This window comes from Cervus elaphus, chromosome 33, assembly GCF_910594005.1.
Source record: "Cervus elaphus chromosome 33, mCerEla1.1, whole genome shotgun sequence".
Taxonomy (NCBI): Eukaryota; Metazoa; Chordata; class Mammalia; order Artiodactyla; family Cervidae; genus Cervus; species Cervus elaphus.
In genome coordinates this window covers 72,007,875-72,031,809 of record NC_057847.1, presented here as the reverse complement: position 1 = coordinate 72,031,809, position 23,935 = coordinate 72,007,875, and the positions used below count along the sequence as shown (strand labels likewise).

At 43.5% G+C, this 23,935-nt stretch overlaps 1 protein-coding gene and 1 long non-coding RNA gene across 3 annotated transcripts in view; both read right to left on the bottom strand.

Moving 5' to 3' along the window:
• The window catches only part of CFAP221 (cilia and flagella associated protein 221), a 113,921-nt gene that overhangs the window by 9,972 nt on the left and 80,014 nt on the right, over positions 1–23,935 (bottom strand). The window contains exons 18-22 of one of the 2 annotated variants that reach the window (XM_043894919.1): positions 22,714–22,821; positions 22,485–22,619; positions 9,855–10,013; positions 8,384–8,475; positions 1,096–1,188 (exon numbers count right to left, since the gene is read on the bottom strand). In XM_043894919.1, coding sequence (XP_043750854.1) covers positions 1,096–1,188; positions 8,384–8,475; positions 9,855–10,013; positions 22,485–22,619; positions 22,714–22,821 — 587 coding nt within the window. Of the gene's footprint in view, positions 1–1,095; positions 1,189–2,196; positions 2,321–8,383; positions 8,476–9,854; positions 10,014–22,484; positions 22,620–22,713; positions 22,822–23,935 lie in introns of those variants that run through there. The other variant, XM_043894920.1, reaches the window with a different exon arrangement.
• Positions 10,206–12,337, bottom strand: LOC122688717. The gene is made up of 3 exons (XR_006339552.1): positions 11,957–12,337; positions 10,816–10,820; positions 10,206–10,218 (listed from the first exon to the last, which is right to left on the bottom strand). It is a non-coding gene; the product is annotated as an uncharacterized LOC122688717 (long non-coding RNA).

Genomic DNA, 23,935 nt, shown 5'->3' with positions numbered 1-23,935 from the left:
AGGTATTGACTCCTGAGTCTGAACATCAGTGCTGAACGGGGAGGGGCCTGCAGAGCATCCCCTCACCTGCCTCCCCAAACTGAATGTCACCCCTGCCACCCACGTGGCTGCAGCATCCTCAGGAAACGCCCGCATGCTCTGGGGTTCGAGTAGCAGACACTCCACTTCCCTGTTCAGACCTGGGCTCTAAGCCTCAGACGTCCAAGTATTGCCAAGTACCACCGCTTGTGGGCAGGTCTCACAAAAGCCAGTATTTAGTCCTTCACTCACTGGTTATTTACAGGGAGAAATATTAAAGTGGGCGTGCTGTGCCAAGTCGCTTCAGTCCTGTCTGACCCTTGCAACCCCATGAATTGTAGCCTGACGGGTTCCTCTGTCCATGGGATTCTCCAGGTAAGAATACTGGAGGGGGTTGCCATTTCCTTCTCCAGGGGATCATCCCAACCCAGGAATCAAACCCACGTCTCTTATGTCTCCTGCATTGGCAGACGTGTTCTTTACCCCTAGCACCACCTGGGAAGAGCCAAAGTGGGCGTGACCACAGCAGATTCAAGGACACATTCTCACTGGATGTTGGATGCTCATCAGTAAAATAAAATTTAAGTGCCTTCGTTTGGAGGCTATTTTTCTTTTTCCTTAATTTTTTTTGTTTGTTTTTTATTTACTTTGGGGCTCCTAGGTTTCTTTTTTCCCCTTTTTTCTTAAAATTTTTGTTTTTGACTTTTCTTTTAAAAATATTTTATTTGTTTGGGGTGGGAGCTATATTTTTCTTGCCCCTCCAAATCCTACCTGCCCTCTGAATACTAACCCAAGTGCATGTGATTCTGCAGCCTTGGAAGTCCACTTAGCACCCACTCTGCTCACCCCTCCTTGAGCACCTGCAGCACTGAAAGGCCAGCCAGTTTGAGACCTGAGACTATTTATTATTCTCCACCACGAATCCAGCATCTTATCTGCTGAGGGTCTGGCTGAGTGTCAGCCGTGTCTTGGCGGGGCTGCAAGCTCAGGTGCTGCGTGCTCCTTGGAAATCTCTCAGAGCACCTGGCATGTTTCTGGAACATAGACGGCAGTAGAGACCACAGGTAAAAAAAGTACCGTTCAGCTGTCTCCATCCTGTCTTCTTCTGGCAAGGCGTCAAGAACGGCAGGGACGTCGACAGGCAGCATGGTCAGGTTGAAGGAATTACAGCTGAGGAAAGAGCACAGGGATATGTGACCACGTTAGTAGTCTCGGGGTCTTCACACAACCTTCTAAAGCACTTCTATTTTACCTATTTTATGCTACCATCCTGTCCTCTTCACCCCTGGAGACCCACCCATGTCTCCCTAGAGGTACAGGCAGGGGGTGGGTGGTGGTGATGAAAGTAAAAAGTGAAAGCATTACTAGCTCAGTTGCGTCTGACTCTTTGTGACCCCGTGGACTGGAGCCTGCCAGGCTCCTCTGTCCATGGAATTCTCCAGGCAAGAATACTGGAGTGGGTTGCCATTTTCTACTCCAAGGGATCTTCCTGACCCAGAGACTGAACCTGGGTCTCCTGCATTGCAGGCTGTGAGGGGGTACTGGTCAAATCCAAAAGAATGGTGCTAAATAAGATACTTCCCAGAGCTTAGGAAAAGAATTTTCAAATGTGTAGTATCTAAACTTACTTTATTTCCTGGGGGTGGAGGTGCGGTGGGGCAGCTAGATAGTTTACTTTTTGTTCCTAATATTTTTTTCCCACATTTATACTCTTCCTTAGTGGTTTATTCAATTTCAGACCTCCTCCCCACCTCCTTACATATTGTTTGGTATTATAACTTTAGAGTTTTACATAAAAATTACTGGGTATCGAGGACATTAAAAGCACTGAGATGGGGAGGAAAAAACAGTTTGTTAATTTTAAAGTTGACAATATATTTCTGTTTCAAGTTGGTGGAATAAACACTCATCTTTCAAAAATTTTTCCTTTTTTTGGTCTCAACTCCTCACACACCTCTCAAATGCTATTAGAAGAATAAAAACTGAACACACAACAGCAAAGGGAATAGGGAAAAAGTCACAAATGGATATACATTTTTAATAATTTTTCAGAATAAGCTTCGAGAAGCTGGGAGGAGTGCTGTCTCATAAAAAAGAGTGAAAAATGACCCATGGCAGGAAACTGACCTTACCGGCCCTGCAGGTGGCTGGGATGGGAAACCAGGGGGATTAATGGAAGCCTCCTTGGTGTGTGCAGATATGCCTTGGAGATAAGTTTCTTCTTGTTTAATAAGCAAAAATGTGCCTGGCCCCCCAAGCACAGGGCTTGGTTGAGTGCAGCTACGGCCCATGGTTTTTACAGCTGTGAAAAGAGTGAGGAGGATCTTTATCAGCTAATGTGGAGTGATTTTCAGGGGACGTTATAAGTGAAAACAGCAAAATACAGAGGAGCTTCTCCAGTGTGCCACTTTGTGAATAAGAAGAGGGGAAACATGAAAATACATATATTCTGCTTAGCATTACGAAGAGAAACATGGGAATGGTGTTAGAAGACCTAGCTGGCTACCAACAAGGGTGGAAGGGAGGTGGGATGGAGTGACCCGTGTCTGAGTCTGACTTCTTGTGTAGCTGTGAATTTGGTTAGCATGTTAATATTCTACATATTCAAAAAATAAAATTAAATCAGTATGAAAGGGAGGAGTGAGTGAGTGGTAGTTGCTCAGCCGTGTCTGACTCTTTGCAACCCCAGGGACTGTAGCCTGCCAGACTCCTCTGTCCATGGGATTCTCCAGGCAAGAATACTGCAGAGGGTTGCCATTTCCTTCTCTAACGAAAGGGAGGAAAAGCCCCTAAACTGAAAGCAAACCGAAACACATAAAATTTCATATGAATTCCATAAGCACAGTGGAGGGGAAAACAGAGAGAAAGAGGAAGGGAGAGAAAGAAAAAAGAAAGGAGAAAAGGAAGGAGTTATAGTCAATATCCTGTAATAACCTATAATAGGAAAAAGAATCTGGAAAGGAATATATATATATATAGCTGTATCACTTTGCTGTACACCTAAAACTTTGTCAATCAAATATACTTCAATTAAAAAATACTTAAAAAAAGAGAAAAGGAGTAATCCAAATAATTCATAAATACAGTATTTGAATATATATCCACATCTTGGATAGAATGGGGGTAGGGAGAAAACTGCAAATAAATCTTGAACTCTATTTACTATGCTTGTTTATTAAAGTGGTTATAGGTGAAGTCATTCTGAAACTATTTTCAACATTCTATAAAACTGAGCGAGTAAATGTCTTAGGAAGCCAGGGTTCTCACAGAGGAAGAAGAGACAGATAACTAAGCAACTCCATGATTGTGGGCTGGGATTATAAGCACCAGCGTAGATTCATGATTTCCAAAATGGGGATAGGTGTGTTTAAGTGTGTGTATGTGCACATGTATATGTGCATATGTGTATAGATGTACGTGGTCATGCATTTTTGTATGGCTATGTACATATGGGTGAGTGTATATGTATATACATGCACTTCCCCACACTCTGGATTGTCTGCTGAGGAGGCCAAGAAACAACACTCCTCCACCCCCAGGGGCAGTGTGTTCACCAGGAACCTAGATTTTGGTCTCTAATACCATTCCTCACCAAAAGGGACCTGGCCTCCACCACCCAGAGATTAACCTTATTTACTGACTTTATGACAAAGAATGCAGGTTCTAATGGACAGTCCCACTGAGATCTCCAAGTGCATGTAGCTGAGGAAGGAATAGAAGGTGGGAGCCTGGACCACTCTTCCAAGGCCAGGCTGGTCTGGAAGACAGAATAGCAATAACTAAAGGTTTTTCATGAGACCAAACTCATCTAATTTTTAAATCCTGAGACCATGTCCCTCTTACTTTTCTACGTGTTAATGCGCTCCTCTGGAACTGAAAGGGTGGTGACAGTGGATGGTGTTTGGGTGTTATATTTTGCTTTGTTTTGTTTCATGTCTTTCTTGGAAAAGTAAAACTCCGACAACCCTGAGTCAGTTCCTAAGATTCTTCTGGACACTTCACCCATCTATGACATCGCAAAGTCTGGCACCGCTGGATTATTAATAGGTAATTTCTTCATTGATGCTGACTCAGATTTCATGGGAGTCACAGAGACTCAATAAATTCTTTCTGAATTTATTAAAGAGCAGAGAACCCAAGTGAGCTGTTTTGATTATTATGAATGCAAAAATGACTTGGAATAAATAAACATTAAATAACATTGCATGATTTAACAAAAAGCATAACTCTCAGCAGCAAAAATACAGGGGAAATACCGGCTAAGAAACAGGTAATCTATTCAAGAACAATGACTGCAAGTTGGAATATCATTAGTGGGTCTGTGGGAAGTTAAAAAGGAATACCATTATTATTCTGTAACTCTTTTAGAAACAAAAACATGACCTAGAATCTTACATCATGGAAATACATGATGAAGAAACAAAGAATCCTCTCTTGACTTTATAATCTGTCATGCAATTATGCTTTATTTTGAAACAAATTGGCCCAACAGAGCACTCAGACACAGAAGCTGGAGGTAACAACTCCTAGTTGCAGAGTTTTAATTCATACGGAATTCATGCTTAATTCAAGCCCAAAGTAACTGCACTCTGAGTGCCTTTTGAAAGAATAGCCTCAGGAGATTTTCCCAAGGATACAGCTTTGGGAGAAAAAAAAAAAAACCAGGATGTTTTTGTCTTAATTCTTGAGACCCGTGCTTGCTGACAGCTGGTAGACCCTGGCTGTCTGCACTCCCCACCACTTCTCATTTTACATGCTCTGTCTAGGGGAGGGGGCCACACGCAGATGACTGGGGTCTGCTCTGAAGGGCCGCCACCCCTCAGCAAAATGAGGATCTGAGTCCGGGTGATGGAGGGTCATCGCCACCTGGCGGCAGCCGAGCGACTGCAAGGCTCAGTGGGTGGGAAGAGTTATTAGGGACACTGCAGGGCCTCCTTCAGGTCCCCATTCCACAGACGAGGGAATCACTGCTCAAGGGCTTCTGGGATGGGTGACTCCCCCAAGGAGCAGAGTGGGTGAAGGGCTATCGGGTCCCTCGGACACCAGAGTGTCCTTCTCTCTGTAAGGCTGTTCCCTCCAGCCCGAGGAGTCAGTAGGGAGAAGGGGGGTGGCTTGTGCCCAAACCTTCAGAACTGCCCGAAGGTTTTCAGGGGGAAGTTTTTAAAGGCAAAACTTGGGGTGAGGGGCTGCAGAGTGTGAGCTAGTGGTGAGCTACAGACCCCTCTCCAGGTCCTATAGCTATAGCTCCACTCAGAAATGCCCAGATAACAGTATATGATGCACATTCCTGAGTTACAGATGCCAAACCTCCCCCCATAAATGCAAGAAGTTAACTATGTGATGACTGTGACCACTGAGCCCCCAGACCTATGGTAACCTGAGAACTGACAACATGACATAATCCTGTAAACTCACCATCAGCCAATCAGAGACCTGTGTATGGTGAGCTGATCACACACCCTGCAACCCCCCTCCCTCACCTGGGCTTTAAAAACGCTTCCCCGAAAGCCAAGGGGAGTTGGGCTTTTTGAGCTTTAGCTGCCTTGTTCTCCTTGCTTGGTGCCTGCAATAAACACTTTCTTGGGGCTTCCCTGGTGGCTCAGATGGTAAAGAATCCACCTGCAATGCAGGAGACCTGGGTTCGGTCCCTGGGTTGGGAAGATTCCCTGGAGAAGGGAATGGCAACCCACTCCAGTATTCTTGCCTGGAGAATCCCATGGACAGAGCAGCCTGGCGGGCTGCAGTCCATGGGGACACAACTGAGCAACTTTCACTTCCATCACAGCCTTGTGTCAGGAGACTGGCTTTGCTGTGCGCAGGTGAGCGGGCCCAGGTTTGGTTCAGTAACATGAGTTCACAGAAAAGGAACCAACATTTCTGAGCCCTTCCCATGGCCCACATCCTCTGCTCGCTCTCATGCTCAGCTCCAGGCAAAGGAGGGCGGTAGAGACACACTGGAAAAAATGACCTGAAAGGAACAGCACGTGGAAAAGCCTGGATTTTGATGAATTCAGGAAGAGCTTTTCTGCTGGCAGTGGAGGAAGAAGTAAAGGTAAGGGTTCTAGGGTCACAAACTGGATTTCAATCGCCTTCTTGAATCCCTGGGGATATGTGGGTGACAGTGCATATGGGGTTGGTGCACATTGGGGTGAGCTTTCCTACTTAAAAAAAAAAATTATTTGTTATTTGACTGTGTTGCATCTTAGTTGCATCATGCGGGATCTTTCCTTGTGGCACACAGACTCTCCAAGAGTTGCAGTGCACCGGCATAGTTGCCCCGTGGCAGGTGGGATCCAAGCTCCCAGACCAGGGATCGAACCCATGTCGCCTGCACTGAAAGGCAGATTCTTAACCATTGGACCAACAGGGAAGTCGCCTCCTACTTTTACTAAAACGAAAATGTCAAGGCTGAGCAGGTCTGATCGGCCTGGGTTCTGGATGAGAGGACTTGGGCCCAAAGAGCTGACCAGAGTGTGGCTGAGGTCGCACGGCTCTTGAGGACCTGGGGGAATTCTGATGATGGTGAGGAACCAGGACACGCTGGCAGAAGTCAGGGTGTAAGCACCCACTGACCCTGGTTGGTGGCAGTGCTTAGGCCCAGGCGGAGCTGACGACTCCTGGGGCCGTGGTGGGGCGTTGCCCCCTTGGGGTGGGCCTCACTCCAGATCAAAGGATTTGAGTGACAGGTCACTGCTGATGGTCATCATATTGGGAGACTAGTCAGGTTTGCTCACCAGCAACTCATTTTACTACGTTTGTAAGGACAATGGACCAAATAAGTAAATTCCAGGGCTCAGGAGCAGGTCACTGACCAGGCTGTGTCTTATGGAAAAGGCATCAGCTGGTTGTTTGATCTTAGGGCTTTGAAGAGCTGCTAGTTAAGCAAATTAGCAAGAATGTGCTTACTCTAAATTTCCTCCTCCTTTGGTCTAACACTATTCCCATCTACCTGCTCTGTCTCTGATGACAGCTGTGGGGCCTCCCGGTGAAGGGCCAGGCTGGGGCATGGAGAGACCTGGGTCCTTTGGTGTGGATAAGGAGGGTGTAGGCAGCTAATCATGGCAATTCTAAAATGCTGAAAATGAACCATGACTATTTCAGTTGAATTATGCAGATTGGTTGTCTACTTTTATTGAAGCGTGGTCAATGATCCACCATGACATTAATTTTTTTTTCTAAAAACCCCAATTATTTATTTATTTGTTATTTATTTGCTTCTGGCTGTGCCGGGTCTCTGCTGCTGCACAGGGGCTTTCTCTAGTTGTGGTGAGTGGGGGTTATTCTCCAGCTGCAGGGCGTGGGATTTTCACTGCAGCGGTTTCTCTTGTTGTGGACAGGGCACGGGCTCCAGCGTTCGGGCTCAGCAGCTGGGGCACATGGGTTCGGCTGTCCCTCAGCATATGCGATCATCCCAGATCAGTGATCAAATCTGTGTCCCTGCATTGGCGGGAGGATTCCTAATCCCTGGAATACCAGGGAAGCCCTGTGACATTAGTTTTTTTAAAGTTTATCTCAAGAGCTATGATATGATCCTACAATCCCACTCCTGGGCATATATCTAGAAAAAAAAAACACAATTAGAAAAGATATATGTACTTCAAAGTTCATAGCAGCACTGTTTACAATACCAAGACAGGGAGGCCACCTAAGTGTCCATCAACAGAGAAGTGGATCAAGAAGACATGATAGATATACACCATGGAATATTACTCAGCCATAAAAAAGAATGAAATAATGCCATCTGCAGCAACATGAACGGACCTTGAGATGATCATACGAAGTGTAAGACAAATATCATATGATATTACTTGTACGTGGAATCTAAAAATGATATAAATGAAATTATTTACAAAACAAAAATAGACTCACAGACATAGAAAAAAAACTTATGGCTACCAAAGGAGAAAAGTAGGGGGTAGAGATAAATTAGAAGATTAGGATTAACATATACACACTACTATATATAAAATAGGTAACCAACAAGGACCTTCTATATAGCACAGGGAACTACACTCGATATCTTGTAATAATCAATAATGGAAGAGAATGTAGAAAAAGAATTTACCTATATATATCTACATAGATACACATACATATACACAAGTATCTGAGTCATTGTGCTGTAAATCTGAAACAAAACATTGTAAATCAACTAGATGTCAACAAAAGTTAAAAGAAATAAAGTTTATCTCAAGATAGAGAGATGAAAATCAGTTACACATCATCATATCCCTCTGACTACCAAACTTCCCTCATGCACCAAAAGTAAGATTTGATATTTTATGGACAGGCAACTTTCGGGGTCACAGTCTCTGTAATCAGAGGGGCACACATACCCCTCTGAGGCAACGTGAGCTGGGCTTACCTCGGCAACACCTCTGTCTTCGAGGTTTCGGGCAGGGATGAGAGCACCAGGCTTTGGAACCTCTTCCAGGTCATCACTCCAGGTATTATGTCCTGTAATAGAGCCAGCACAGGGGGACCATGGTACAGTCCAGGAAGCACTTCAGTTTCACTCAGCTGGCTAATTTTCAGTCTTAAAAGTTGAACTGCAAAATTTACCATTTAAGCTTAATAGAATTTTTCTGAGGCTAAAAAAGACAACTGCTCCAGCAAACAGTGTTCAACGAAGCTGCAGGAATTAAAGCAGGAGGTAGGAGAGGTTCGTGCCCTGACTTATGAGGCAGAGAAGCAAGGGTCCTGGTGTGGAGGGGCCGGTCAGGCCTCTCCATCTGTTTGGAATACTGTGAATGTGATGCTAATGCGACATTTAGAGAGCACGGATCAGTTCATCAAAGGCTGTTCCGGGCAGTGGGGGTCAGGGGGGTGAGCCCGTGCCACTGCACTGAGATGCCAAGGGGGTGTGATCAGGGGTCACTGAGGGCAGGGCGCGTGATGGGGGCTGACAGAAAATGCGGCCAGGAAGGCAGGCTGGTTGGGAAGGGTCTCACGGGCCAAGCTCATGAGCTTGGAGCTGCTCCCATGGGCAGTGGGGACCATGGAGGGCTTTCAAAGTGGAAAAGGACTGGATAAGATTTGAACGGAAGGAAGGCTTCTGCGGCGGGGTGAGGGGTGGTGGTGGTGTGGTGTTGGCACCCAGGTGGGAGAGAGGGAGTCATGAGGTGTGTAGGGCAGACTGGGGGGATCCAGGGTGGCTGCACTCGGGGATGAGGAAGGAGAAGGGAGTGAGGACCACAGGGGTCATGGCTGGAACTGTACACCCAAGAGGCAGGAAAGTGATGTGGCAAGAGGTGTGAAGTGGGGCTGGCAGGAGTAGGGCCAAGATGATGACCTAAGGTGGGGTTTTGTCGAGTGTGCAAGGGCTGAGGGTCACCCGCAGGAGACATTGCTGGAAACTGAGGTCAGGCTGGTTATCCAGGGAAGAAGGGACTCTGGGGAGCCTCCTTCTCACTGTGTGTTGGTCACATCACCACCCTGTCCCTTCTGACCTCTCTCCTTGTTAGGAACCAAAGAGAGAGAGGGTCAGACCCCAGGATTGTGACCACAATGTGACTTTTCTTACACGGTCACAGTGGGAATAAAATGATGTTAGGCATAGCCTTCAAAGGAAAAGAATAAGAATGTTGAGAGGGGGCAACGTGAAGCCTGGGAAGGGGCACAGGCAGACGGGGTGGTGTGGTGAACCCGCCTGCCCCGCTCCAGGGCTGGGGCATGCCAGGGCCCCGTGCCATGGTTACTCTCCTTGTTCTGCAGCCGTGGCTGCAAACTCTCTTATTGCCAGTTCCAGCTGTGACGCCCCACTTCCTCGTCCCCCAGCCCCTGGTCCCTGCAGCCCAGGCCCAGTTCTGCCGCTGAGCCTGGGACGACGGCTTTACCGTGTGATGGAGAAACTGCTTCTGGGTGATGGGGATGCTGGAGCCGCAGTGGCACTCCTTGGTGAACTTGTACTTGGGGTGGGGGCACAGGTGGTAATCGATCAAGGTTTCCACGTAAGTCAGAGGGTGCTTCACAGCAAACAGCCCCGGGCTGGGATTCTGCAGAAGAGGGAGAGAAAAAAGGAGTCTCTTTTGCTGACCAGCTTTCAACGCGGGCACAGGACAGGTATCAGCCGAGGTTCCCCACGGCTCCCAGCAGGACGGACGCTCTGACTCTGCGTCAGCTTGTCTGGGAAAGAGAAGCAGGAGAGTAGAGGGGGCTTCAGGCGGGCTGTGGTCATGGTCACTCACAGACGTCACTTTGCTGGCTGAAGAACTTCATCACGTATCACATGGATTTACTAGGCTCCCGTGGAAACAGCACAAATGAAACCACAGCTTAAAGTGTTTGTTTCTAAATTTGATCACTCCTAACTGTAAATAAGCAACCTGGTTTTAAAAAGCAAATGAGCTTCTGGTTTTGGAAAGGAAAAACAGCTTCTTTAAAACTAAAGAGAAGATAAAGGAGAGGGTGGCATCTGATATATCAGGAAACGTCAACATTTAACGTTGTTTTGGTGATGCCTTTCATTCAGGAAGGCTCCATTTGGATGTACTATCTGCCTTTAAGGGAGATCCTGTTTTTTGTTTTTTGTTTTTTTTTTTTACTAATTTTCCAGTGGGATTAATGGAGGTACAGAGTAATTATATCAAAATATACAAAAACATGGAGCCTTTTAATGTTTCTTCTGGGGCTTGTCCAATAAAAACCCTGCTCTTGTCGCAAACAACATAGCTTTCAGCTCCCTCATGGTTAATTCAGATGTTTAAGAGCCACTGAGATTCTGTTCTTTTTGTCTGAGTACTTTTTTAAAAACAATTTTAAAACATACACACAAACCTCCATATGACTGATGGAAACCCAATCTCACTGTCAAGATATAAACGTCCCCCACAACTTAAAGACGATGCACCCAGGCCTGGGAGGTGGAACAGTAGAACTTGGTTGCAGTGGATGTGATGAATGTGTTCCAGACACAAATGCTGGGCAGACAGTCTTCCGTTAGTTCAGGGAAGCTGACCTACAGCCAGGGCCGAGGAGAAAGATGCCGAGCAAGTGGGCTCTTGCCTGGACTCATGACTGTAGAGGCAGCAGGAGGGCAGGGAGGTGATGGTGCCCTGTGAGGGAGTCGGCAGGGCCCCAGCAACCACATCTCAATGAGCTCTGTAGCTGAGAGAAGAGGCAGGAGATACCTATGTGTCCAGAGCAGTTCTTTTCCCGTTCTTCAATGTGCCACATGGGGTGGGGGCTGAGACAGGGGCAAATGCAAACACTGTCTCCCAAATCTGACCCAGATAGCGACTGCAGGGTCGGAAACAACCAAGGTGAAAGATGGGGGCCCTGGTGAGAGGAAGCCAGGGAGGTCGAGGATGCAGAGGAAGGCAGGTGGGTGGGGAGATGGGGGATGTTCCCTATTCCTGGGCAGCTTCCCTTAAGTACACCTGGGTGCAAGGACATAACAGGAGGAGCCAAGGTTAGGAGACAAAGCAAGCAGCCCAGCTCGCACCACTCAGGCGCTCATGCACAGTCACTCCAGACATGGGACGAACTTTTTGGCCAACCCTATAGTAAAGAGCATTTATTTTGTCTTAACTGTGTCATTATGTTTCTCTGCCAGGCCAAGCAGAGGCTTGGATTATAACTTTTGGGTGAAGGTTCACTATCATGACCTCTGGGTCAGTGACAGAGGGAAGTTCTAATATCAAAGCCAGATGGACTCTATTAATATTTTAAAATTCTCCATCAAGTCTTAAAAATGATGCCAAATATTAGTTGGCACCCTATCTGGAACACATATCAATTTTTAGTTGACTCTCCCCCTTAGAGTTTATAATGGCTTTTTATTTTGCTTTAATGATGTGCCTTTATGAAACCTATACTGTCGGTGCATGGAGTCCATCCCGTCCTGGATGCCTCCTCTGGCCCCTGTAGATAATGCATAGAAATCATCCTAAGACTTACTGTAGAGCTTTCCTTGTTATTACCACTATTTATTGCTGACAAAGGTCCATCCAGTCAAAGTTATCGTTTCTCCAGTAGTTGTGTACGGATGCGAGAGTTAGACCATAAAGAAGGCTGAGTACCAAAGAATTGATGCTTTCAAATTGTGGTGCTGAAGAAGACTCTTGAAGGTCTCTTGGACAGCAAAGAGATCAAAGCAGTCAATCCTAAAGGAAATAAACTCTGAATGTTCATTGGAAGGACTGATGCTGAAGCTGAAGCTCCAATACTTTGGCTGCAAGAGAGTGGTGTCCAAATCTTACCATGGAGATCCCAGGGTTTCACTGGGATACCCTTCTCAGGAAAGCTGCTCTCCCACTGCCAGCCCAGCCTTTCTATGTAGAACTTCAGCTGATGAGAGTGTTCTGGTGCCAAGTGCAGTCTGGAAATCACTGAGCTAAATGTCCTGTGACGTTCAGTTCAGTTCAGTTCAGTTCAGTTCAGTTGCTCAGTCATGTCCAACTCTTTGTGACCCCATGAACCACAGCACGCCGGGCTTCCCTATCCATCACCAATTCCCGGAGCTTACTCAGACTCATGTCCATTCAGTTGGTGATGTCATCCAACCATCTCATCCTCTGTCATCCCCTTCTCCTCTTGCCTTCACTCTTTCCCAGTATCAGGGTCTGTCCCAGTGAGTCAGTTCTTTGCATGAGGTGGCCAAAGTATTAGAGTTTCAGCTTTAGTATCAGTCCTTCTAATGAATATTCAGCACTGATTTCATTTAGGATGGACTGGTTGGATCTCCTTGCTGTCCAAGGGACTCTCAAGAGTCTTCTCCAACACCACAGTTCAAAAGTAACAATTCTTCAACACTCGGCTTTCTTTATAGTCCAACTCTCACATCTACACATGACTACTGGAAAAACCATAGCTTTGATTAGATGGACATTTGTCAGCAAAGTAATGTCTCTGCTTTTTAATATGCTCTCTAGATTGGTCATAGCTTTTCTTCCAAGGAGCAAGTGTCTTTTAATTTCATGGCTGCAGTCACCATCTGCAGTGATTTTGGAGCCGGAGAAAATAGTCTGTCACTGTTTCCACTGTTTCCCCATCTATTTGCCATGAAGTGATGGGACCAGATGCCATGATCTTAGTTTTCTGAATGTTGAGTTTTAAGCCAACTTTTTCACTGTCCTCTTTCACTTTCATCAAGAGGTTCTTTAGTTCTTCCCTCTCTGCCATAAGGGTGGTAACATCTGCATATCTGAGGCTATTGATATTTCTCCCTACAGTCTTGATTCCAGCTTGTGCTTCAGCCAGCCCAGCATTTCTCATGATGTACTCGGCATGTAAGTTAAATAACCTGGGTGACGTACAGCCTTGATGTACTCCTTTCCCGATTTGAAACCAGTCTGTTGTTCCATGCCCAGTTCTAACTGCTGCCTCTTAACCTGCATACAGATTTCTCAGGAGGCAGGTAAGATGGTCTGGTGTTCCCATCTCCTTAAGAATTTTCCACAGTTTGTTGTGATCCACACAGTCAAAGGCTTTGGCATAGTCAATTAAGCAGAAGTGTATGTTTTTCTGGAACTCTCTTGCTTTTTTGATGATCCATCAGATGTTGGCCATTTGATCTCTGGTTCCTCTGCCTTTTCTAAATCCAGCTTGAACATCTGGAAGTTCACGGTTCACGTACTGTTGAAGATTGGTTTGGAGAATTTTGAGCATTACTTTGCTAGTGTGTGAAATGAGTGCAATTATGTGGTAGTTTGATGATTCTTTGGCATTGCCTTTCTTTGGGACTGGAATGAAACTGATCTTTTTGAGTCCTATGGCCACCACTGAGTTTTCCAAATTTGCTGGCATATTGAGTGCAGCACTTTCACAGCATCATCTTTTAGGATTTGAAATAGCTCAGCTGGAATTCCATCACCCCCACTAGCTTTGTTTGTAGTGATGCTTTCTAAGGCCCACTTGACTTCGCATTCCAGGATGTCTGGCTCTAGGTGAGTGATCACACCATCGTGATTATCTGGGTCATGAAGATCTTTTTTGTATAGTTCTTCTGTGTATTCTTGCCACCTCTTATTATCTTCTGCTTCTGTTAGATCCATACCGTTTCTGTCCTTTATTGTGTGTATCTTTGCATGGAATGTTCCCTTGGTATCTCTGATTTTCTTGATGAGATCTTTAGTCTTTCCCATTCTATTGTTTTCCTCTATGTCTTTGCATTGATCACTGAGGAAGGCTTTCTTATCTCTCCTTGCTATTCTTTGGAACTCTGCATTCAAATGGGTATATCTTTCCTTTTCTCCTTTGCCTTTAGCTTCTCTTTTCTCAGCTATTTGTAAGGCCTCCTCAGACAACATTTTACCTTTTTGCATTTTTTCCCCTTGGGGATGTTCTTGATCATTGCCTCCTGTAGAATGTTACGAACCTCCATCCATTATTCTTCAGGCACTCTGTCTATAAAATCTAATCCCTTGAATCTGTTTGTCACTTCCACTGTATAATTGTAAGGGATTTGATTTAGGTCATATCTGAATGGTCTAGTGGTTTTCCCTACTTCAATTTAAGTCTGAATTTTGCAACAAGGAATTTATTATCTGAGCCACAGTCAGCTCCTGGTCTTGTTTTTGCTGACTGTATAGAGCTTCTCCATCTTTGCCTGCAAAGAATACAATCAATCTGATTTCAGTATTGACCATCTGGTGAGGTCCATGTATAGAGTTGTCTCTTTGGTTGTTGCAAGAGGGTGTTTGCTATGACCAGTGCGTTCTCTTGGCAAAACTCTATTAACCTTTGCCCTGCTTCATTTTGTACTCCAAGGCCAAACTTGCCTGTTACCCCAGGTATCTCTTGATTTCCTACTTTGGCATTCTTATCCTCTAGGATGAAAGGGATGTCTGTTTTTGGTGTTAGTTCTAGAAGGTCTTGTAGGTCTTCACAGGACCATTCAACTTCAGCTTCTTCAGCATTACTGGTTATACCTCTGAGTTTATCCCAGCCCTGACTCTCTTTTTTGAGGAACTGCCCCTCTACCCTGCCACGAGACTACCAGAACATGCCCCCTAGTGGCCAAAACACAGGTATCACAGCCCTCTGGAGGAAAGCAGCAGAACTAGGAAGAGGAGCACTGAGGCCAACAGCAAGGAACCAGGCAGGTTTGCATCCCATCTGCCCTTGGTGTGACCACTAGCACCTCTGCCGCATCAGAGACACAGATTCTCCCAGGGGAGACTTTCTCAGCAGTATCTAATCTCCTTCTTCATTCTGCATGTGTGTGTGCATTCTTACAAAACAGCATAATCAGGGCAACGACAGTGACATTTTACCGATGATTCTGCACTTACATAGAACCTCCTCAGATCTCCTGTCTGGCTTTTAGTCAGAGTTCACAACGGCCTTTTATTTTGCTTTAATGATGTGCCTTTATGAAACCTGTACTGTTGTCACGTGGAGTCCATGCTGCCCTGGATGCCTCCTCTGGCCCCTGGAGATGATGCACGGACATCACTCCAACACTCCACCATAATGCTTTGCTTGTTACACTTAGGGTTTGCATGCCACCTCAGTCACTTCAGTCGTTCCCAACTGTTTACGTATCTACAAGTATAAGGAGGAAGGGGGACGCCCCTGAGGGCAGGTGATGGGGGAACACACAGGCTGGCCAGGACACATGCAGTGGAGTGGGGACAACTGGCTCAGCCTCACATTGTCAGGAGCTTGGAATTAATTTGGTATTAAAAAGGGAGTCAGGCTCCAGGGAACACTAATCAACAATAGCTCATCCAAAAGCCTCCATACCTACACTGAAACCAAGCTCAACCCGAGAGCCAACGAGTTTCAGAGCAAAACACACCACGCTAATCCTTCAACAACACAGGAACGTAGCCCTGAGCACAAAAATACAGGCGGCCAAAAGTCACACCAACCCATAGACACCTCAAAACTCACTACTGGACACTTCATTGCACTCCAGAGACAAGAGATCCAGCTCACCCCTGAGAACACTGATGCAAGCTTCCCTAACTAGGAAACCTTGACAAGCCACTTGTCCAATCCCACCCACAGGGAGGAACTTCCACAATAAGGAGGAACCACAAACTTTCAGCATACAGAAAGGCCACCCCAAACACAGCAACCTAAACAAGATGAAAAGGCAGAGAAATATTCAGCAGGTAAAGGAACATGATAAAAGCAAACCAAACCAAACCAAAAAGGAGGACGTAGGGAGTCTACCTGAAAAAGAATTCAGAATAATGATAGTAAAAATGATCCAAAATCTTGAAAACAAAATGGAGTTACAGATAAATAGTCTGGAGACAAGGATTGAGAAGATGCAAGAAAAGTTTGACAAGGACCTAGAAGAAATAAAAAAGAGTCAATCAATGCAATAAATGAGATCAAAAGCACTCTGGAGGGAACCAACAGTAGAATAACTGAGGCAGAAGATAGGATAAGTGAGGATGAAGGTAGAATGGTGGAAATAAATGAAGCAGAGAGGAAAAAAGAAAAAAGAATTAAAATAAGTGAGGACAACCTTAGAGACATCTGGGACAATGTTAAATGCCCCAGCATTCGAATCATAGGAGTCCCAGAAGAAGAAGACCAAAAAAAGGCCATGAGAAAATACTTGAGGAGATAATAGTTGAAAACTTCCCTAAAACGGGGAAGGAAATAGCCACCCAAGTCCAAGAAACCCAGAGAGTCCCAAACAGGATAAACCCAAGGCAAAACACCAAGGGCAAAACAAAAGACATATACTAATCAAATCAACGAAGATCAAACACAAAGAACAAATATTAAAAGCAGCAAGGGAAAAACAACAAATAACTCACAAGGGGATCCCCATAAGGATAACAGCTGATCTTTCTTTCTTTCTTTCTTTTTTTCCATTTATTTTTATTAGTTGGAGGCTAATTACTTTACAATATTGTAGTGGGTTTTGTCATACATTGACATGAATCAGCCATGGAGTTACATGTATTCCCCATCCTGATCCCCCCTCCCACCTCCCTCCCCATCCCATCCCTCTGGGTCTTCCCAGTGCACCAGGCCTGAGCACTTGTCTCATGCATCCCACCTGGGCTGGTGATCTGTTTCACCCTAGATAATATACATGTTTCAATGCTGTTCTCTCAAAATATCCCACCCTCGCCTTCTCCCTCAGAGTCCAAAGTCTGTTCTGTACATCTGTGTCTCTTTTTCTGTTTTGCATATAGGGTTATCATTACCATCTTTCTAAATTCCATATATATGTGTTAGTATGCTGTAATGTTCTTTATCTTTCTGGCTTACTTCACTCTGTATAATGGGCTCCAGTTTCATCCATCTCATTAGAACTGATTCAAATGAATTCTTTTTAATGGCTGAGTAATATTCCATGGTGTATATGTACCATAGCTTCCTTATCCATTCGTCTGCTGATGGGCATCTAGGTTGCTTCCATGTCCTGGCTAAACAGCTGATCTTTCAATAGAAACTCTTCAAGCCAGAAGGGAATGGCAGGACATAATTAAAGAAATGGAAGAGAAAAACCTACAACCCAGATTACTGTACCCAGAAAGGATCTCATTCAAATATGAAGGAGAAATCAAAAGTTTTACAGACAAGCAAAAGCTCAGAGAATTCAGTACCACCAAACCCGCTCTTCAACAAATGCTAAAGAATCTTCTCTAGACAGGAAACACAGAAAAGGTTTATAAACTCGAACCCAAAACAACAAAGTAAATGGCAACAGGATCATATTTATCAATAATTACCTTAAATGTAAATGGGTTGAATGCCTCAACCAAAAGACAAAGACCAGTTGAATGGATACAAAAACAAGGCCCCTACATATGCTGTCTACAAGAGACCCACCTCAAAACAAGGGACACAAACAGACTGAAAGTGAAGGGCTGGAAAAGGATATTTCATGCAAAAGGAGACCAAAAGAAAGCAGGAGTAACAATACTCCTATGAGATAAAAGAGACTTTGAAATAAAGGCTGTGAAAAGAGACAAAGAAGGACACTAAATAATGATCAAAGGATCAATCCAAGAAGAAGATATAACAATTATAAATATATATACACCCAACATAGGAGCACTGCAATATGTAAGGCAAATGCTAACAAGTATGAAAGGGGAAATTAACAGTAACACAATAATAGTGGGAGACTTTAATACCCCACTCACACCTATGGATAGATCAACTAAACAGAAAATTAGCAAGGAAACACAAACTTTAAATGAGACAATGGTCCAGTTAGGTCTAACTGGAAAGTTAGATATCTATAGGACATTTCACCCTAGAACAATGAATTTCACCTTTTTCTCAAGTGCACAAGGAACCTTCTCCAGGACAGATCACATCCTGGGCCATAAATCTATCCTTGGTAAATTCAAAAAAATTGAAATCATCTCAAGCATCTTTTCTGATCACAATGCAGTAAGATTAGATGTCAACTACAGGGAAAAAACTATTAAAAATACAAACATATGGAGGCTAAACAACACACTTCTGAATAACCAATAAATCACAGAAGAAATAAAAAAAGAAATAAAAAATATGCATAGAAACGAATGAAAATGAAAACACAACAACCCAAAACCTATGGGATTCAGTAAAAGCAATGCTAATGGGAAGGTTCAGAGCAATACAAGCCTACCTCAAGAAACAGGAGAAAAATCAAATAAATAACCTAACTCCACACCTAAAACAACTAGAAAAAGAAGAAATGAAGCACCCCAGGGTTAGTAGAAGGAAAGAAATAATAAAAATTAGGGCAGAAATAAATGCAAAAGAAATAAAGGAGACCATAGCCAAAATCAACAAAGCTAAAAGCTGGTTCTTTGAGAAGATAAATAAAATAGACAAACCATTAGCCAGACTCATCAAGAAAAAAACGGAGAAGAATCAAATCAACAAAATCTGAAATGAAAAGGGAAAAATCACAACAGACAACACAGAAATATAAAGGATCATAAGAGACTACTAGTAGCAACTATATGCCAATAAAATGGACAACTTGGAAGAAATGGACAAATTCTTAGAAAAGTATAACTTTCCAAAACTGAACCAGGAAGAAATAGAAAATCTTAACAGACCCATCAAAAGCACAGCAATCAAAACTGTAATCAGAAATCTTCCAACAGGACCAGATGGCTTCATAGCTGAATTTTACCAAAAATTTAAAGAAGAACTAACACCTATCCTACTCAAACTCTTCCAGAAAATTGCAGAGGGAGGTAAACTTCCAAACTCAATTCTGCGAGGCCACCATCATCCTAATACCAAAGCCAGACAAAGATGCCACAAAAAAAGAAAACTAGAGGCCAATATCACTGATGAACATAGATGCAAAAATCCTTAACAAAATTCTAGTAAACAGAATCCAACAACATATTAAAAAGATCATACATCATGACCAAGTGGGTTTTATCCCAGGGATGCAAGGATTCTTCAATATTCACCAATCAATCAATGTGATACACCACATTAACAAATTGAAAGACAAAAACTATATGATTATCGCAATAGATGCAGAGAAAGCCTTTGACAAAATTCAGCATACATTTATGATAAAAACCCTGCAGAAAGCAGGCATAGAAGGAACATACCTCAACATAGTAAAAGCCATATATGATAAACCCACAGCAAACCTTATCCTCAATGGTAAAAAATTGAAAGCATTTCCCCTAAAGTCAGGAACAAGACAAGGATGCCCACTCTCACCACTACTATTCAACATAGTTTTGGAAATTTTAGCCACAGCAATCAGAGAAGAAAATGAAATCAAAGGAATCCAGATTGGGCAAAAAGAAGTAAAACTCTCACTGTTTGCAGATGACATGATTCTCTATACAGAAAACCCTAAAGACTCCACCAGAAAATTACTAGAGCTAATCAATGTAAAGTTGCAGGATATAAAAGTAATACACAGAGATCCCTTGCATTCCTATACACTAGCAATGAGAAAACAGAAAGAGAAATTAAGGAAACAATTCCATTCACCATTACAATGAAAAGAATAAAATACTTTGGAATAAATCTACCTAAAGAAACAAAAGACCTATATATAGAAAACTATAAAACACTGATGAAAGAAATCAAATTGACACAAATAGATGGAAAAATATACCATGTTCATGGATTGGAAGAATCAATATAGTGAAAATGAGTATACTATCCAAGGCAGTCTACAGATTCAACACAATCCCTATAAAGCTACCAATGGTATTTTTCAGAGAACTAGAACAAATAATTTCACAATTTGTATGGAAATACAAAAAACCTTAAATAGCCAAAGCCATCTTGAGAAAGAAGAATGGAACTGGAGGAATCACCTGCCTGACCTCAGGCTATACTACAAAGCTACAGTCATCAAGACAGTATGGTACTGGCACAAAGACAGAAATATAGATCAGTGAAACAAAATTGAAAGCCCAGAGATAAATCCATGCACCTATGGACACCTTATCTTTGACAGAGGAGGCAAGGATATACAATGGAAAAAAGACAACCTCTTTAACAAGTGGTGCTGGGAAAACTGGTCAACCACTTGTAAAAGAATGAAACTAGAACACTTTTCTAACACCATACACAAAAATAAACTCAAAATGGATTAAAGATCTAAATGTAAGACCAGAAACTATAAAACTCCTATAGGAAAACACTCTCCGACATAAATCACAGCAGGATTCTCTATGACCCACCTCCCAGAGTAATGGAAATAAAAGCAAAAATAAACAAATGGGACCTAATTAAACTTAAAAGCTTTTGCACAACGAAGGAGACTATAAGCAAGGTGAAAAGACAGCCTTCAGAATGGGAGAAAATAATAGCAAACGAAGCAACTGACAAAGAATTAACCTCAAAAATATACAAGCAACTCCTGTAGCTCAATTCCAGAAAAATAAACGACCCAGTCAAAAAATGAGCCAATGAACTAAACAGATATTTCTCCATAGAAGACATACAGATGGCTAACAAACACATGAAAAGATGCTCAACATCACTCATTATCAGAGAAATGCAAATCAAAAGCACAGTGAGGTACCATCTCACGCTGGTCAGAATGGCTGCTATCAAAAAGTCTACAAACAATAAATGCTGGAGAGGGTGTGGAGAAAAAGGAACCCTCTTACACTGTTGGTGGGAATGCAAACTAGTACAGCCACTGTGGAGAACAGTGTGGAGATTCCTTAAAAAACTGGAAAAAGAACTGCCATATGACCCAGCAATCCCACTGCTGGGCATACACACCAAGGAAACCAGATCTGAAAGAGACACATGTACCCCAATGTTCATCACAGCACTGTTTACAATAGCCAAGACATGGAAGCAACCCAGATGTCCATCAGCAGATGAATGGATAAGAAAGCTGTGGTACATATACACAATGGAATATTACTCAGCTATTAAAAAGAATGCATTTGAATCAGTTCTAATGAGGTGGATGAAACTGGAGCCTATTATACAGAGTGAAGTAAGTCAGAAAGAAAAAGACCAATACAGTATACTATCACATATATATGGAATTTAGAAAGATGGTAACATTGACCCTATATGTGAGACAGTGAAAGAGACACAGATATAAAGAACAGACTTTTGGACTGTGGGAGAAGGTGAGGGTGGGATGATTTGAGAGAAGAGCATTGAAACATGTATATTATCATGTGTGAAATAGATCACTGGTCCAGGTTTGATGCATGAGACAGGGTGCTCAGGGCTGGTGCACTGGGATGACCCTGAGGGATGGGATGGGGAAGGAGGTGGGAGGGGGGTTCAGGATGGGGAACACATGTACACCCATTGCTGATTCATGTGAATGTATGGCAAAAACCATCACAATATTGTAAAGTAATTAGCCTCCAATTAAAATAAATAAAAAAATAAAATGTGTACTTTGGACCAATAAAGCATTAAAAGAAAAGGGAGTCAGGGATCATTGTGGCAGGGACATGGCATCCAAAGATGGGATAAGGGATCAACTTGAGCTTCGGGAAGGAGTTTGGGGTGACTTTACTTTTTCCTGTTGTATTTTCTTTTTAAAAAATATATACATATATGTTACCTTTAAAACTTGTGAATCACTGTACTGTACACCTGTACATAAATTTATATAATGTTATATGGAAACTATGCTTAAAATAAACACAAAAATACATATGTGCGTATTACAGATAATTGGAAATGGCCATAAAGCTATTGTCTTAAAAAATAAATGCTGGAGTCGTTAAAAGAAACATTGATATGCTCCAAGCAATAAAGTCTGGCCAGCAATTTCAAAAGTGAGATGTTGTTTAACCCCTGAAATTCCAAAGAGAGAAAAATATTCCCAATTGGTGCTTCTGTCTTTTTTTTTTAAATGAAGTATAGTTGATTTACAGTATTGTGTCAGTTTTGGGTGTTCAGTGAAGTGATCGTTTTATGTGTAGTTAGGAGTACTTGCTAATCTCACACTCCCAGTATACTCTACCCCCCTTTCCCCTTTGGTAACCATAAGCAAGCTTGTTTTCTATTTGTTTTTGTTTTCTTATGAAGTAACTGCTAAAACAAAAAGACAGGGAACCATGACTTCTGCTGATGGCACTTACAAAAATATAAAGCGGGTCGTAATCTGGAGCTTGCGCCAAGGCCTCGGGGAGTTTTATGCTCAGGACGGCGGTCTCACCGGGCAGCTGGGGTGAGGAATCCTGCTTGGGCAGGGTGATGACTGTGGTAGCTTCGTCCTGGGCCAGGACCAAGGGCAGCACGTTAGTCTCAGGGCCTGGGCAGCGAGGAAACGGTGGGGGCGGTTCCTCTCCCAAAGGTGGGACACGTTACCTCAGCTCCTTGCCTCAGGGCCCGCGCGAGCTTCTGAGGCCTGTAGCTGGCTGCAGACCCCTGCACAGACACCGGATGGTACCCCTTGATCTTGTAGAGCTGAGGAACCTGCGGGAGGGAAGACAGGAACTCATGGCCCTTGAGAGGCATTTCCCAGTCCTGGGGCCCTGGGCAGTTTGGACCAGCCCTGTCAACACAGTCCTGGCCCTGTTCTGGGTCCCAACACACAGGAGGGTTGTTACCTATAGATACACTGAACACTGGTTTGTAAATTTAAAACATGCATATTTTACAAGGACCTATGGTACAGCCGATGGAATGATACTCAATGTTTTCTAAGAACCTCTAAGAGAAAATGGGCTTCCTTGCTGGCTCCGTCAGTAAAGAATCTGCCTGTAATGCAGGAGACCTGGGTTCGACACCTGGATCAGGAAGATCCCCTGGAGAAGGAAACGGCAACCCATGCCAGTATTCTTGCCTGGGAGTTGCCATGGACAGAGGAGCCTGGTGAGCTATAGTCCATGGGATCACAAGAGTCAGACGACTGAACCACCACTACTATAAGGGAAGAGTCTTAAAAAGAATTTAAGTATACACATGTGTGTAACTGAATAACTGTGCAGTACACCTGAAACCAACAAGATATTGTAAATCAATTATACTTAAATTAAAAAAAGAGAAAAATAAATATGAATATTTTCAAAAACAAAAGTGGCCATACAACTCAACGAAAACTGACTTTTGTTCACTTATATGCCTTTTCTTCAAATTTCTAACACATGCATTTCAAGTAGCTTCAGGTATGCATGTGGTGGTGGTCGTTCAATTGCTAAGTCGTGTCTGACTCTTTGCGACCCCATGGACTGCAGCACACCAGGCTTCCCTATCCTTCACTAGCTCCCGGTATTTACTCAAATTCATGGCCATTGAGTTGATGATTCTATTTAACCATTTCATCCTCAGTCATCCTCTTCTCCTCCTGCCTTCAATATTTCCCAGCATCAGGGTCTTTTCCAATGAGTCAGGTCTTCCCATCAGGTGGCCAAAGAATTGGAGTTTCAGCTTCAGCATCAGTCCTTCCAATGAACATTCAGGGTTGATTTCCTTCAGGATTGACTGGTTTGACCTCCTTGCTGTCCAAGGGACTCTCTAGAGTCTTCTCTAGCACCATAGTTGAAAGGCATCAATTTTTTGGTGCTCAGTCTTCTTTATGGTCCAACTC